The 16,578-nt window shown below is 37.1% G+C and overlaps 1 protein-coding gene across 1 annotated transcript in view; it reads left to right on the top strand.

Annotated features, from left to right (window-relative positions):
* Nucleotides 1-11,160, top strand: part of IFT56 (intraflagellar transport 56) — a 50,778-nt gene extending 39,618 nt beyond the window's left edge. The window contains exons 15-18 of the mRNA XM_066990202.1: nucleotides 1,965-2,034; nucleotides 4,603-4,709; nucleotides 8,407-8,540; nucleotides 9,872-11,160. Coding sequence (XP_066846303.1) covers nucleotides 1,965-2,034; nucleotides 4,603-4,709; nucleotides 8,407-8,540; nucleotides 9,872-9,983 — 423 coding nt within the window. The 3' untranslated portion in view covers nucleotides 9,984-11,160. The remainder of the gene's footprint in view (nucleotides 1-1,964; nucleotides 2,035-4,602; nucleotides 4,710-8,406; nucleotides 8,541-9,871) is intronic.
* Nucleotides 11,161-16,578: the final 5,418 nt, after the last annotated feature.

Here is a 16,578-nt window from a genome sequence, read left to right as displayed (position 1 = left end):
AAGATTATCTAGCTAATCTTGTAATATGAGGTATATGGGGAGTCATGCCGCTTGTGGTGCGTCACAAGAGTGCTTTGCAGCTCAGTCTAATTGATCAAAGAGTGCATTCTTAATCAGATTTCCTATGCTTTGTCTAGGATCTCAGGCAGTCCTATTGTTCAGATTGACTAAAGTATGGTGAATAAAAGACACTTAATAGTTAAGAGCTGCTAGGTATCCCTAGAAATTTATGTTAAAAAAAAAAAAAACCCACACACCACCACCACCACAACAACAAAAACCCCACATTTACTTCCTTTGGGAGATGTGGGAGGAGAAGAGGAAGTGCTCACTATCTTATTCAGCAGCATCCAGATGCAGCTGGAAGAGATTAACTTCTACACACGGCATTTTTTGTGTCTATGTGCAGTAGAAACTTAATTACAACTAAAATATGCAGAAGCAAATTGCTATTATGAAGATGGAAGCAACATTTTCCACAAGGCTATCAGAAGACAGACCATAAAAAATACATGTAGTCTGAAGTGAATCATATAGATTTTTTTTCCCCAGTTTTTCCTATTTTTTTTTATTTATTTTTTTTTTAACTCTTTGGGTCCCTGGACAACTTCTCCTTCCCCCCATTTTTTTTTTCCAACACACACACCCTTAATTTCTGTGACCTGAAGTTGCATCTCTCTTTAAGAAAAATATCCCAGACTATCAGGCAAAATGGATATATATTTCAATTCACCTAGTTTGTTTTAGGTAGCTCAGTGAAAATGCAGGTGAGTATCTTTTGAAACTATGCTAGCAGACTATGCTGAAACCTGAGACTTCATAAAAATGATAATGCTGTAAGACAACTTCAGCTGCAGCCAAGCAACAAAGACACACAAAGCTGTAAACTGCTGTTAATCCACATTTGTCCTACTTTTCTTCTTACAAATAATTTTGTACAAACTTACATTATGTAGCTGATGTATTTCAATAACTGAATTATGTAATTAAATTGATTAGTGTGTCCTAGCATCTGATCTCTGACTGTGATGACACTTTCATATAAAGATTACCCCTTCCCCATCATCTCAAACTTGTAAATTAAATCTACATATAGCACTTTATATACATAACTCCTTAAACAGTTTACCTCCCTGGCATAATAAAATAAAACCTATAGCAAATTGCTATTCACAGTGATAATGCTTTTTACTTTTTTTTATTAGTGTGTTAGCAGTGTTTAATCAATAAAATGTCAGTAATTTGTGGAACTCACTGTTCCAGTACATACATCAGGAATACATAAAGGTATTTTGAATTTTATGCCAGAAGCATCCTAGTATAGTTACAATGAGGCATAAGTAGCTTTTTTCTGCATATAAAGCCAGAGTACGCTTTAAAATGTCTATCTTCCCACACACACACACCACATCCCTTTCAGTGTAGAATGTAACTGTGTTTGTACAGTAAGTTACAAAAGACTAATGTTTAGCCTCAGAACCTTACTGAAACAGAAGGGCTAAGAAATGGCTTATTGCTCACCTAAAATGATCTCTGACATGTATAAGGAGGAAAGGCTCTTATATATACATAGTGAAACTTCTGGTATTTCAGGATGATGCTAATTAAATTGCTTGCTAAACAAACATGTTCCAAATAGCTTTTCCCACAGGCCCAGTGTTCCTTTGTGCTGTTTGTGTTGCATGGCCGCCCACTGGCACTTGTTCAGAGCAGGCCGCACCCTCTGCACGGCTTGGCATTTTGAAGCTGCAGAAGTCCCTTGATAAGCATTGCGGTGTTTGAGACCTCCACTTACCCCACATAGCAATATGCCCCTGCACTACACTTCCATACCTGACCTCTTCTCATGAAGCAGTTTTTTGTGTGGCTTACGCCTTACCTGCACGTTGAAACGAGGCAGGTCTGCCTTCTGTTTGTTTAAAAGTACATGCAAATATAATCTTTTATTTTCCTTCTTCCTGCAGGTGTTCCTTTTGATCCAGAGTGAGAAGATAAAGAATGATTTTGTTTACCTTAGCTGGCTAGCTCGCTGCTGTGAGTCACTTTACTCTCAATATTGCAGAATACAGATCCTCCTCTATTGCATCAGTCTTGGCAATCCACTCTCCTAATTGAATTTAATGTTGTAGGTGGATTCAGAACTACGAAAGTGAAAAGCTGATTGCACTAGTTACAGTGTGGGTGGTTATTGCACCTTTCAAACGTCTGGCTTCACTAAGCAATTACTGCTTCAGTGCAGTGCTGTTACGGTTCTGTCAATGCAGCTTTGTCCTAACCAATGAACCTTTTTCTTCTCAATTGTCTACTCAATTGTATGAGTGAAGATTTTCTGTCTTGAAAGACTGGGTTACAAATCTAAAATGTTCAGAGTAAAACACCAAATAGAAGGAGCAATGCTGGGTCAGGCCCAAGGGTCTGTCTGATTCCCAGAGTGGCCAGTGTCAGATGCCTAAGGAAAAGAAGCACTAGGCAAGCATATGTGGTATTTTTCATCGTACTGTGTTATACTTTGCATTGTCCAAACTCCAGTGCCCAAGGAATTTCCTTTATAATTTTCAGCATGTTTTTTTCTTCCATAAACTTGTCTGCTCCTCCCTTGACCAAAGTAAATTTTTGATATACTTAATGCTCTATAGCAATTTTTATTCAGTATTTCTGAACCAGTTTTTAAAGCATTGCAGAGTACACCTCAGTACAGATACATCTACAGCATCACATGCAAAATAGCATGGAGGCAGGCTTTTTCTAATGACTCTAGCCTGAGACTTCCTAGGCTTTGTTTTCCTTACAGCATCTCAATACAAAAATGTTCTCTTATCATAAACAATTTTGAGTAGTTATGCTTGGAATGTAAATATGTACATTTCAAGGCATTATGCCATATTGCAGATGTGGTTAACATCTCTAATGTGGTCTTCCCAGACAAGCACAGAACACTTACAGACGCCTACCTATGATTCTATTTTAGGACATGCCAGTTTGTTTGTTTGTTTCATTAAAAATCATTTCATCATTTCATTTCTGGTTATATTTAATGTTTTATATTTGACTTTTTTATAGGAGTACTCCCATTGCAAAGGGAATTGATGCTTGTTCAGTAGACAGTGTTCATCCTTTTTGATTTTGTGCTATAGTAGTTCTTTGACATACATCTGGGAGTGCAGAACTCTTTGAAGGTGCTAACTTTTTTATAAAAGAGGTAGAATTAATACCATAGTATCAATTAAAAATTTTGTACCAATTTCATAAGAGTTGCTATTTATTCTTAGGTGTGCCTTTCACCATTCTGAATTCCTACTGAAGTTTCAGTAGGGATGCTGTATTCTTATCTGTCTTAAGATTTTGATTTTTCATTCCAAACAGCTGCTAGAATTCTTAGCAGAAGCAACTTTCATTGATGAGTATAGTGATCTTTTAGTGTCGAGTATGTAAATTACTATTAGATCCTTCTGGATAAAAGCTGCAATGGAAATTACAAAGCGTTATAATACATTCATGTCAGAGTATGATTAGGCATTGAGTCATAAACAGTTCACTCCTGAAATATTTCCGAAGGGCAAAAAGCACCAGAGATGCATCTTAGACAATATTTTTTGTTTAATCCTGTTGTACTACTTGTATCAAATTCTTCCTTAAGAGAAGGTAAAAAGCCATTGAACTACCACGGTAGTCCATTTCTCTAGATAGATGGGTTTGTATATAGAAATGAAGACCTGGCTGTTTTTTGTTGTGAATGTTATCCAGAGCTGATGAAAGAAAAATCTAATCTGATGTCTTGCAGCTTCCTAAATGAGAAGTGCCTATAAATACTGTGATTTTATGTTACGTGTTTATTATTAATGATTGCCGCCTATTCTTCAGAAAATCAATTTTTAGAATTATTTATATTCAGATGTTCTAGTAGAATTTCTGCTAGCTGAGATAGAAGATTCAGATTCTTTTATTTCTCATTGTGTATTAACAGTGGTGTTTAAAGGCCACTGAAAATTTCCAGTCAAAAAAGGAAATTTAAAACTAGCACAAAATCTCAGGAATTTGGACACGTTTTTCTAGCAGATGCATAATGACACATTTTGTTATGCTTGTAGGCCGTACAGGCATTTTTTTCCACCACTCCTTTGGTTTGCTATAAATCATGGGAACTGAATGTTTAGATTGGAGTGGGCACCAATTATTAAAAACCTTATTTCAGTGCCAATTAAAATCTTTCTGTGTTTAAGAACACAATCGTAAATCTCACCATCTAAATAGATTGCTCCAGTTCATTGTCCTGCTTGAAATACCTTCTCTAACGCTTTCCACTCTGTTCCTTATTCACATCTGAAATCATGCGATTTGTGCTTATTGCTGTATCTTTGAAATATGAAGTGAGATGTAAACTCCATAATTATTCTTCTTGACATTGGTGTTCTCTGATGAATTGCTGCTGTTATCACTAGAAAGGCAGAAGATAAGGATGAGTTTCCCTTCCCAACCTCATGCACAGGGTGAGGCATGCATTTACATTGAGCAAAGAGATTCAGAAACATTTATTCCATCTTCCATTGAGTATTGTATGTGGCATATTCTTTTCATGATCCCAGCTTTTTGTTGTTATTGCAGATATTATGAATAAGAAACCACAGTTGGCCTGGAAGCTCTATCTGAAGATGGAGACCTCAGGGGAGTCCTTTAACCTTTTGCAGCTCATTGCAAATGATTGCTACAAAGTGAGTCTTCTCTTTAATAATTAAAAAAAAAAAAAAAAAGAAAAAAGTTGGACCAGATGATTTCTTATGTCCCTTCCAACCAGGGCTTTTCCATGATTCTGTGATTTAGAGCTTGGTGTACATCATGTTAATTCCCTGATGGCATTAACGGCCATTTTTTTATACTTCACATCTTTGTCATCACTATTGAAGTTCCACTTGTTGTGCACTTGAAGTTGCACAACAGGAGCATGGTTATTAATGCAGGTAAGTTGGCAAACATTTTAACCTACAGGCCTTCTTGATAGGCAGCCCACTGATTAAAATATTGGCAAATTACTGCATGCTTGAGCTATTGATAACAAGAACAACAGTTTAGTTTACAACTCACGATTCATTGTTGATAGACAAGAAACTTAAAAAAAAAAATCTAGCATAGATTCAGAGAGGCACCTCATGCTGCATTTTTTTCTGGGACAGTGATATTTTTCCTTAAAGCTTGTAATGACAATTGGATATTCTTTTTTGTTAATGATATGGAAATGGAAAGAGATTTCCCACAACCAGTATTCTGTCTATCCAAGTGGGGCAAAGAGACACGGTGTATGCATGTAGTCATTAGGAATTAAACTACTCAGTAAAAATGGTGGCTTACCTGTCTGGATCCATGCTAACATATTACAGTTCTTTTGAACTGTTCTTAGAGGGGACTTGAAAGGGATGAGGTTAGACTAAGCAATCTAACATTTTTAAAAATGAAGCTAAACAAGCCAATGTCCGCTTTAGCAGGAGTGCTTTGAACATTTTAGAACAAGATAAAATATATGCTACCTCACTTGTACTAAGCTTCTAGTTCCAATGCTCCATGCTAATATACTGCTGGCCCACCTCCAAATTCTACTTTATACAAAGCTATGTTATTAAGTGAAGAGATCTTGGGAAGCTGAATGCAATTCTGCCTCAATTCCTAGCATCTAATTCTTCAGATTGTGCCTATACACATTGAGATTTAGCTCAGATTCAACTTCGATGCTGTTCTGCAAAGCATGTAAAAGAAAACGTGTAAGCTTTATCCATAGGATGGATATAGAGACATATAAAGACCAACAGGTTTGAGAGGAGTGTAAATGTAGGAGGAAGAAAAATTGATTGCCCTATACAAAGAGCACTGCTGTGCAAGGTGTCAGTAGACAATAACAGGATGCTCTATCAGGCATCTTCTCTACCATCTACCAGGAAGATTGCACTGTTTTGGGACCTAGAGAAGTAGCAGCTCAGTGACAGGAGAAAAGGATGGTTTTTGGAAAAATCATCGGGGTGAGACACAGATCATCCACATTTCAGAATGTATTTGCCAGAGCTGGTTGTATCAGAAGGTGGACTGAAGTTATTTGGGGAGCAGCCATTTTATATTTAATTTTAATTAAATATAGAATGTAAAGACAGATTGTAATTTTGTGATTGTGAAAATAGAATAGTTCATTGCTTTAAGAAGGCAGATGTGAGGAGCAGAACACAGATAATAGGTATAAACTTCATGGAACTGCTTCAGTGAAGACTCCTAATTTAAGTGAATACACAAGAACTAGCAGCTATTAGGATAGGCTTATTAGAGATACATTAACAAAACTTGCCATCATATAGGAAAGATAGTAAACTTGAGTCCTATTGAAAACCTCCCAATGATTCTCAGTTCAGCTAAGCTCTCCAAAGAGCAACAATACCTGCATACTAAAGCACACAACTGTAAATCAGAAAATCTACCTTATGATTTCAAAAGCATTCTTCTAAAACGGAGGGGATTATTTCAAGTGTTCCATCCACCATCCCAGACTAAAAGTCTTTCTGCTTAAGCAAGTGGCTATTCACTCTGTTATTTCCCCTGGCTGCAATTTGTGAAAGAGAGTTGACAGTCAGAGCTTATGTAAAATCTATCTCTAGGCAATTTTAAGTCACATTTATATCAGCTGATCACTGCCTAAATTCTTCTCAAAATTATATTGTACACTATAGGAGAAGCAGCTCCACACTTCGGATTTATCTAGAGCTTTTAAAAAATGCACTGGCAGGACTAAATTTTTCTGGCTATTTATGTCTACATATGGCCATAGATGACCAAGAAATTTCATTTCAAAGGCTATCAAAGTATGTATAATTAATGCAGCGTTAGAACTTGTCTTTCTACACTACCAGCTGTTTCTACCTTTCCCATGAAATGGCAACATCTGAATTGCTTGAGTCTATGTAGCATTCTGTAGTTGTTTCTGAAATACATTGTATTGGAGGGCTGCAGACAGCACCATAGCTGTAACTTAAGGTAATCATGCTAGGCTTCATTCAACAAAATGCTGACTAAGTGTTAATGGAGCAAAGCTAACAGCTATCAGAGAGTAGGTGTAGCTGGATGTGCCATTGCTGTCTATTCTGATAGAAGTTGTTTGATGAGGAAGCTGGCATGCAGGACTTCTGGCTAATTCCTTGCTTCTTTTACATGAAATAGGCCATCCTATCCATATAGGGAGCAGTACGTGATTTAAGGTGAAGCAGTTCCTGCTTTTATGTGAGATAGAAAGAGGACATTAAATTGGTATCTGCTTAATGGACCTAAATCAGATGCCAGTTTGGAGAGATCAGTATTTCAGTATTTTATTTTTAGCTGAGATGTCTGTTTATACTGACCACCTTTATTCCCATTCAGTTAAGCTACCTGTGGTTAACGTCACCATGTATGTGAAGAAAATGGAATTATTCTGTAGTACCTATGCTTCTCCGAGTAAAGTGTCCAAATATAACTCCCACAGCCTATCCTTTCTTCTTGTCAGATGCAGGCTTCCAGCTACCAAAGAATAGGAGGTTGTGTGCAGTCTACCTTCTGTGTGCTCTTCTGGAAAGATGCTAGACACAAACAACATTGCTACTTGGGCTTGCCCAACTGAAGAACATTCACAGTCATAGATAAGGTCCACATGAGTTATAATGACTTCAAAAGCCACAGTTACTGCAGTCACTCCTTTCCTACTGACTATTATCAACCAACTTGTTTCTTGGTCCCATTTACAAGTAGAGAACCTAAGGCAGAAAAAAATAGGGTACACAGCCAATTTTTCTATGCTTAGGAAAATTTCAGGTTATAGAGTCACTGAATCATAATTTGTACCATACTGTAAGTACACTGAGATATGAAATTTAGCTCTGAGTTAAACCCAAAAGACATCCAAATACACCTTTGTGACCAACTCTAGATGAGGAAAACTGGTTCAGTTTTAAAATGTTTGGACTAGTTTGAGTTGATATTGTATCAAGGACTTTGGTTGGTATGACTACATGGAGCAACTCATACTTTAGAAGTTTATGCTGTTGGGGAGGAGAAAAAAAGAAGTAAAGGTAGGAAAGATGTTCTGCTAGCTTTTGTTAAATGTGTATGATCAAAACAAGAACAGTGCTGATCATAACCAATTAATAGAAGTTCACAATGCAATTTGTCTATAATACCTTCAAAGACATGTAGCAATGATATCATAATACTACCTTTTTCCCTACATAGAACTGAAACGTGCTTGTTCTGTGTCACTTGCTGCCAGTGGAAAAACATGAAAATAAATGCACATTGCTTCTATGACTTAATGCTGATTTCAGAAAACTAAACTCAGAATTTTTCATCCCCTTCTGAAAGATAGTCATAGAGTCAGGAATACATAATATTTCTCTTCCTATGCAGATGCGTCAGTTTTACTATGCAGCCAAAGCATTTGATGTTCTGGAGAGACTGGACAGTAATCCTGAATACTGGGAAGGCAAGAGAGGTGCTTGTGTTGGTGTCTTTCAGATGATCTTAGCTGGCCGAGAAGCGAAGTGAGTATTCTATGTTGTATCTGAATTTATTTTACAATTTTCCTATTTCCAGTTAGCTGTAAACTAGAATCTTAGCTTTGAGAGTCAGTATTGTCACCTAGTTCTTTACTGACCTGTTGGTGAACAGAAACTCTGACCAGTGGTTTCTTATGCAGTATTCAATTTGAAATGTATCTTCCATGTCAACACTTATAGAATATGTGGTAGAGAGTATCTTAGCAGTGAACGCTATGAATTGTAGGCAACCAAAATATATCGGTCATGCTACTAGGAAGAGCTAAGTTATAAATGCAGTATGTTTGTATCCTGAGGGAAAAGACCTCATTTCATGTTGAGGGCCTAAGAATGGAAAACTGTCCCATGACATTTTAAGGTTCATAGAACAGAAATAAGGAAGTGTTTTCTCAGCACTTGAGGAAGGACATGGTTTCTCTAAATAATGAATAGGTGAGAGACTGCTAAAATTTGCTTTCTGAAAACTCTGTGTCAGTCAGAGATATGTATTGATGAAAGCTTAAAGGAAATGATGTCTTACTGATAATTTTGGTTTTGGCTCATTTCATTGAGTGGGAGAATGCGAGAGAGTAGTGAGGTTGTATTTAAGAACTGTTCCCTCGTGAATATTCTGCTGTGATGCCAGATGGCCGTTCTCCCCTGACCAAAGTTGCTATTTCGTACATGACTGGAAGGTGTGTATCTTGGCTTCTGTACATTCCTTGTATTCCCTTCTCTGCTGGAATAATCTCATTAACTACAACACCCTTCAAGTGTCCTTTTGGCAAGTACTGCAGTAGAAGCAGTAAAATGTACATAGCTTGCCTGTTTTACATTATGCATGCAAGTTCTTGCTGTAAAGTAGCTAACAAACTGCAGGTTCATATTGGTTTATCCTATTGGTAATGTTTGTTTCCATGCTACTTATTTATTTGTAAGGTTTAAGGTGCTTTGGCACCATTAAACTAGGTGTTGCCCTACTGCAGACTAGTAAGTAGCGTAACAGAAAAATAATATTTTGTTTTGTTCTGGGGAACTCTTTTGCAAGAGTAAGGATTTACATATAAATGCATACATAGACACATGCACAATTCCAAACTAAGTAGTTACATTTTGCTGATTTTTACTTTTAACTTCTCTCCCTGTTCCAGTGCATATAAGACCTTTTTCCCCCTTGGATCTAAACTATTGTGCATTTTTACTTATTCGTGCTCCGCAGATGAATGGACCTCTCTGTCTAGGAACCATGTTTTGCAAAATAGTTTGGATGTGGGTGCTTGTTTATTGTATCAGTTGGTTCTCACACGCATTTAAATCTTTGCTTTTCACATTTTTAGAGAGACTCTACGGGAAGTACTGCACCTTCTGAGAAGCACCGGCAATTCTCAAGTAGAATACATTATTCGCATTATGAAAAAGTGGGCCAAGGAGAACCGAGTCCCTGTCTAAGCCAGTGTCATAAAATGAACCGTGTCGATTACTGTTTTGTTTGTGGCTGTAAGATGTGAGTCTTGGTTTCTCCTTTGCATTCTGGGTATTTCCTTCTTTGCAGGACTTTAGGACATCAAGCAGGTTAACGCAGCTGAGTAATGGTGCAGTTCAGTGAGACTGCAAAACATTCAGCAAGTACTTTTTTTCATTGAAGTATGATTGGTACTTTTTCTGTTGTACCAATCTCTATTTCCTCATTCTAAGTTTCTCAGGTTTTTTTAGTAGTCATTCCAACAGTCGACAAATCAAAGTGTTATTCAGGTGTTCCCCAGATTTCTCTGCACAAGTTACTGGAGTGCTTTGTGGTTTTTGAAAAGTAAGTCTTCTGGCCTCTGGAGAAGAATAATTTGTTAAATGATTGAGACAAGTCTACTTCAGCAAGTGATGGAATGTGGCAAGTAGAAAGCATGATTGTGACAACCAAAATAGGATATCTGATAACACGTAAAGAATGAACATATATTACCTGCCTGGGGTAAAATACAAACCATATTTTGAGCACTGTCCTTTTCTGGATAAATCTCAACAACTAAAAACTTCTCTTTTATTTTTGTCTGTAAGGATTGTTTTCTCTCTTACTATTAATTCTGAAGATGCGGGTTAATCAATGCCAAATGCCAAGATTCAGAATGGCTTACTTGCTTTCTAGGTTAGTAACAAAGCATCTTTTTCAGGGCACGGAGGTTTGACTGACTGGATTGTTCCATCTTGCTTTGAGATTTGACTCAAAACTCAAAATCAACAGTCAAAACATTTATCCATGTTAATGTAATTCATGTGAGTAATCCATTTAGTTTCATAGTCTTATGGATAAAGGAACTGTTTAGAATCATTTTTTTCAGCTTTTACCACCCTAGTTACAAATATATTTATTATCCTTTTGGAGATAATTACTCTCATGTGCTCTAAGGAGAGCAGTTAGGAAACACACAATTCTAAATGAAGGCAACAGTTGTAACATAGAAATGTATTATATGGTTTGCAGTGAAAAACATTTGTATTTTTTTGTAAAAACAAAATTTGCAATTTGTAAATTTGTAAAATACTTCTGAAGTATTTTTGTATCGGGGGAGGAGTTTGAATACAGTAATCTCTGCTGTCTGTGCTTTAATTAAAGCTTTTAATTGAATCTGCAGTTGAATGTTGGTCTGTGTTGCTTCATGCTGAAGGAATTGAAATAGTATATTCATTTTGCTGTGGAGAAGGGTAAATCTATGACTGGTTGTTAAATGTTTGTTCAGTAATTATTCAAAGGCAAGCCAGTGGCCTTGGTTCTGATTTTAAGACGGTTTGAAGCTAAAAATAAGAAGACTGGGTGTATATGTTCCATATACACCTTTCTGCCATATAACATGTCAGTGTTTTTTACTATTTTAAGCAAAAAATGTGGGTATCATCGTTCAGATATTTGGAAGCACACTGGTAGTTGTGGCTATTTGCATTTACGTAAAACCTAGAAAACTGATAAGCAACAATAATAAAGGCATTCAGCAGGGGTAGTGGCAACAATACACTGATTCAAAAGAGAAGGTGTGAAAGGAGCATTACATATTTTCACTGAAAGCAGTTATGAAACACATTTCTCTTGAAAAAGGCATTTTACTCTTCCCTCCCAGTTTAATTAACTTGGAAACAGATCAGGAATACTGCAAGTCTTGGTACAAAGCTTCAAAAAATCATGTTGGTGGCTTTGTAGCAGATGTTAAATGCTTCTAATTACTCCCTTTATTGAAGCTTAACCTGCAGGAGAGCTGCAGAGCAGCTCCAAATCCATTGCAGACCATTTTAAATGTTGGATGAATCTTCTGAAGTAAGTGTGATGGCATTACAGCACATGGCCATGGGGACTAACTTTAAATTCTTTGTCCATGACCAGTGAAGAAGTTTTTGAAAATGTCACCTTTGTTCACTGTAGTCACAAAGTCATATTTAATACACTAAATAATGTGGTTTTTAGCACAGTGCATTTTATTGACTGATAATATTTGTAATTTAAGGCATAAAGAACCGCAGACTGCAGGGTTTTGTCTTGTGCAATGATGAAATAAAAGATACGTTACATATTGTCCTACTATTTAGAGTCCTGGAAATACAACAGATAGGTAAGTACTATTAAAATGCAGAAAAAAGTCCTGATATATTGATGTTTATTTTACCTTTGAATTATGTTAAAATAATGTATTTCACTATTTAATCTGAAATAATATTCAAATAATAAAAATGTGATAGAAATTGCCTTAGCTGATGCTGAAAGGGAATAAAAAATTTCTAAAGCTTTTCGTCAGGTAGTTAGCAGAGCTTTATCCCTGGCCTTTTCCATATTTCCCCGTACTGTGGGAATTTAAGGAGTTGCAGTAATCTAAACAGGGAGGAAGATGTGGAGAAAAACTGTAACAACAGAAGGGACTTACATAGAACAAGCAGGCAGTGAAGAATGCACGTGCAGAGTCAGGGAAACTGTTAAGTTTATTGGGTCACTAATAAGTGAATATAAAATTGATAACAGCAGTATTTCAGGTAATGTAATGAAAGAGAGACTAAGGCAAAAAGAAATTGCTGCATAACTAGAATTACAAGGAAGAGTATGGAAAACACAGCTATTTCTTTATACCCTGAATAAGTATGTAAAATCTGGAAAATAGTACACAGAGAGTGTACAGAAGGTACTGTGTTAGCAGTCATATCTAAACAGTGACAGCTAGAGAAAGACAAAACCAAAACACTGTGTAACTGCTTTTAGTTGGGCGCTGACCCGTTCCTGGTAAATAAGGATGATGACCTTAAGTTTGGTAATTGGTAATGTTTGTGCCAGTAATATCCATGTGAATTATACTCCAGGTATAGACATTTATCCTTTCTACTGCTGCAAGTGAGTTCCAGGATAAAATCCACTTTGGCCAGCATCTGAATTGATACAATATAGCAGCAACCCTCTTGGATTAATTCTGGAATCTATCATATAATTTCCAAGTGCAGCAGCAGCTGGATCCAAGCAGCTGTGGATCCAAGTAATGTACTAATCTGGAGGTGGCAAGATCATTGTGAAACAAAGGTAATCTCGTATTCCAACTTTGACCATGCACTCTAGCAGGCATTTAGGTCTATGTGGTGCCTTCAACTTGAAGATCTCTCATTGATTTTCATAAGAGAATTGTCTGAGGTTGAATAAGGAGCTTGGCCATTAGATAATAAGATGGAAAACAAACAGTTAAGTGTATAGTTGTTACATGTAGTTTCACTAGATGGGAGCTATACATACGATAAAGAAAACACCTGTTTTTTTGCTTTTTGGCTTACTCTTTAAACAAATATCTCCAGAAATAATTTCCAGTCACCCTTTTTTCACTTTCATTTCCAGACTTCCCACATTTCATTTATTCATATGATCCCTGATTAAGTAGATAACTACATGAAAGCATCACTGGTAACCATTAAAATCAAGCCTTCAGTGGACTACTAGATAATCTGGTCTGACCCTACCTATCGCAAGGTGGTAGATTTCATCTGCTAATCTTTGTATTGAATCCAATAACTTGGCTTTCCATAAAAATATTTGCCAGAAACACTTAAAAGGTGGTTAATGAATGATCCATTTGTTCAAATTCATAAATCACCTTTGCTCTTTTAAAAATTGTACCGTTAATTCTAAACTCATTTTATTTGACCTCATTTTCTATTATTTTCTTCTTCTAGTGTTCATGTCTGCTATGTTAAATAGTCATTAAAGACTGGCATTCTTTTTTTTTTTCCTTTTTCCCTCTTGAGGTATAAAATGCGACCCCGTCAACTCTGTATTAAAAAGAACATCTCTTGTAAGGATATTTTCCAGCCTGGAAAACTGGCAATCAGTTTGTCAACAGATTTTTTTTTTTTTTTTAATGTGGCTGTGTAGCACTGAGGGTAATTTATCACTGTATGTGACACTGGAATATGTTCCTCCATACTGCCGCTCACTATTCTCCTACATGTGTACTCGAAGACTGTATTCACATTTTTTGCCATATTATCACAGAGGGAGCTCACATTAAATTGCTTCTCAACTGTGACATGACATCTAGGGTTTTTCCAGAACTATTATTTTCCAGGATACATTCTACCCTTCTGAAGAATCAGCCTACCTTTAGCTCTATGAAAAATGTATTTTGTTTGAATGGTATCAGTTTTCCAGCTTATGCACATCACTGAGTGCAACTATTTTAGCCTCATTCGTTACTAATCTGCTTCTCTGCAACATAGTATTAGTGCTGTTTTACATTTATATCTGAATGATCAAGGCATATGCTGAATCATCAATTCTTCCAGGACCCTACTAAGGTAAACCCCCAAAACGTTCTGTTAATGACTGACAGCTACTTTTCACCATTTGTCATTCTACACTCATTTAATGTGTGCCTCACTAATGCTGTTAAGCTACTCTTTTAAATCAGTAATACGACATTAGAAATGCACGTATTGCATTTGTATAACTGCTGCACAGCTAAACTTGTAGAAGAGCCATGTCATCAGAGTCAAGTATATTCCCATTCATTCTTTATTACATCAATTTTACAGCATCCCAGACAGATTACTGGAGATGGAGTCCCATTGTTTAAAGCTGCTGGCAAAATTTTAAAGATATTACTACTTTCCTTTGTATTCAGATCATATTTAGAAGCCACCCACCAAAAGCTTACTTTTGAGTTTGTAGGTTAATCATAGAATCATAGAATATCCCAAGTTGGAAGGGACCCACAAGGATCATCAAGTCCAACTCCTGGCACCACACAGGTCTACTCAAAATTTTAGACCATGTGACTAAGTGCACAGTCCAAACACTTCTTAAATTCAGACAGGCTTGGTGCCGTGACTACTTCCCTGGGGAGCCTGTTCCAGTGTGTGACCACCCTCTCGGTGAAGAACCTCTTCCTGATGTCCAACCTAAACTTCCCCTGCCTCAGCTTGACACCATTCCCGCGGGTCCTATCACTGGTGATTACGAAGAATAGGTCACCTGCCTCTCCACTCCCCCTCACGAGGAAGTTGTAGACTGCGATGAGGTCCCCCTCAGCCTCCTCTTCTCCAGGCTGAATAGGCCCAGTGACCTCAGCCACTCCTCATATGTCTTCCCCTCTAGGCCCTTCACCATCTTTGTCGCCCTCCTCTGGACACTCTCCAACAGTTTTACGTCCTTTTTGTACTGTGGTGCCCAGAACTGCACACAGTGCTCGAGGTGAGGCCGCACCAGCGCAGAGTAGAGCGGGACAATCACTTCCCTCGACTGACTAGCAATGCGGTTTTAAACTTTTGTTTCATTTGCAACAGATAAAGCAAGTACTTGACATCTCTGGGCAACGGTCAGGTCCCAAATTCCTTACAGAACTTGCTTAATTGATAATTAGAAGAGAACTTCTGTTTCAATTCATACTTAGACCCTATTGTGCCTAATTGCCCCACATTGTGTTATCTTTAAGGTAGCTAAAAATAACAGATGTGATAAAGTTAGTATGGCCTTTAAAATGTTTTTACAACTAGATCTTCAGGAACCTGCAACTTACTGTATTTCTTGTCAAAGTAGCTTATGAGATCGATTGTAGCCCTTCTCAGATATAGCTAAATCAAACTGTGGGATAGTACCTATGCTGTCATCTCTGAACTGCACTTTTATGGACCTAGGAATTGTATGCCTTTTTTGGAGTCCTCAAACTGCACTTTAAGCTGGCCCTTAACTAGGGAAGAGTGATGAGCCTCAGACTTCACCATCTGTTCCTTGATCACGGTAATCAACTTTCAAGTGGTCAGTTCTGTGAAAAATGACACACAACAATACAAATTATATAGTATACAATATCATTTTAATAATACATACAATAACGTAGAGATGGCTTATGTTATGTAGAAAAGAACCAGGCTTCAATTCTAACAGTTGCATTCCACATTGCAATACTACAGCTTTATTTTTATTTGCTGATTCTGTGCTTCTTAAGAATGATGGGGTCATTATGCATATCTGCTCCAAAGCTACTGGTAATCTTTTCCTTGCCTCTCATTGGCGGGTGTGCATACAGGTCGAGGCCATTATATGGGTAGCCATAATGTGACAAAAACAGATTGTCTAACTTCGCAGAGCTGTTCAATTAAATAATATTACATGAAGTAAACGTCCCTCTATAACAGCAATCTACCTTTCTACCTAAGAAAACTTTAGAATAATCAAATTGGAAAATCTGATAAACGAGGTCTTAAACTGTCTGGTATATTCGCATTACTGATGGTTATCACAGTAATTGTATTCTACAAGTTCAATCTTACTTTTGTCTGACTCATTCATGAAGTCACAAGTGCTTTAGTTGTCACTGAACAAACTGAGGTGGAAGTTAGTTATATAAAAAAAAATGTGGTGCACTTAAAGGCAGAAGAGCTATTTTCAGGTCAGAGCAAAGCAGTTTTTGAGGCCAGTTTTACGAGACTTCCCACTCAGTATAGTTAGCTATTCTCAAACAGGTCCTGTTGTTGTGTCTGTTTTTCATTTCTGCATGTTTCCCCTTCCCTATCAAGTGTTTTCCCTTCCAATCTA

Source organism: Anser cygnoides, chromosome 1 (genome assembly GCF_040182565.1).
Source record: "Anser cygnoides isolate HZ-2024a breed goose chromosome 1, Taihu_goose_T2T_genome, whole genome shotgun sequence".
NCBI lineage: Eukaryota > Metazoa > Chordata > Aves > Anseriformes > Anatidae > Anser > Anser cygnoides.
This window is presented reverse-complemented; position numbering and strand designations above follow the sequence as displayed.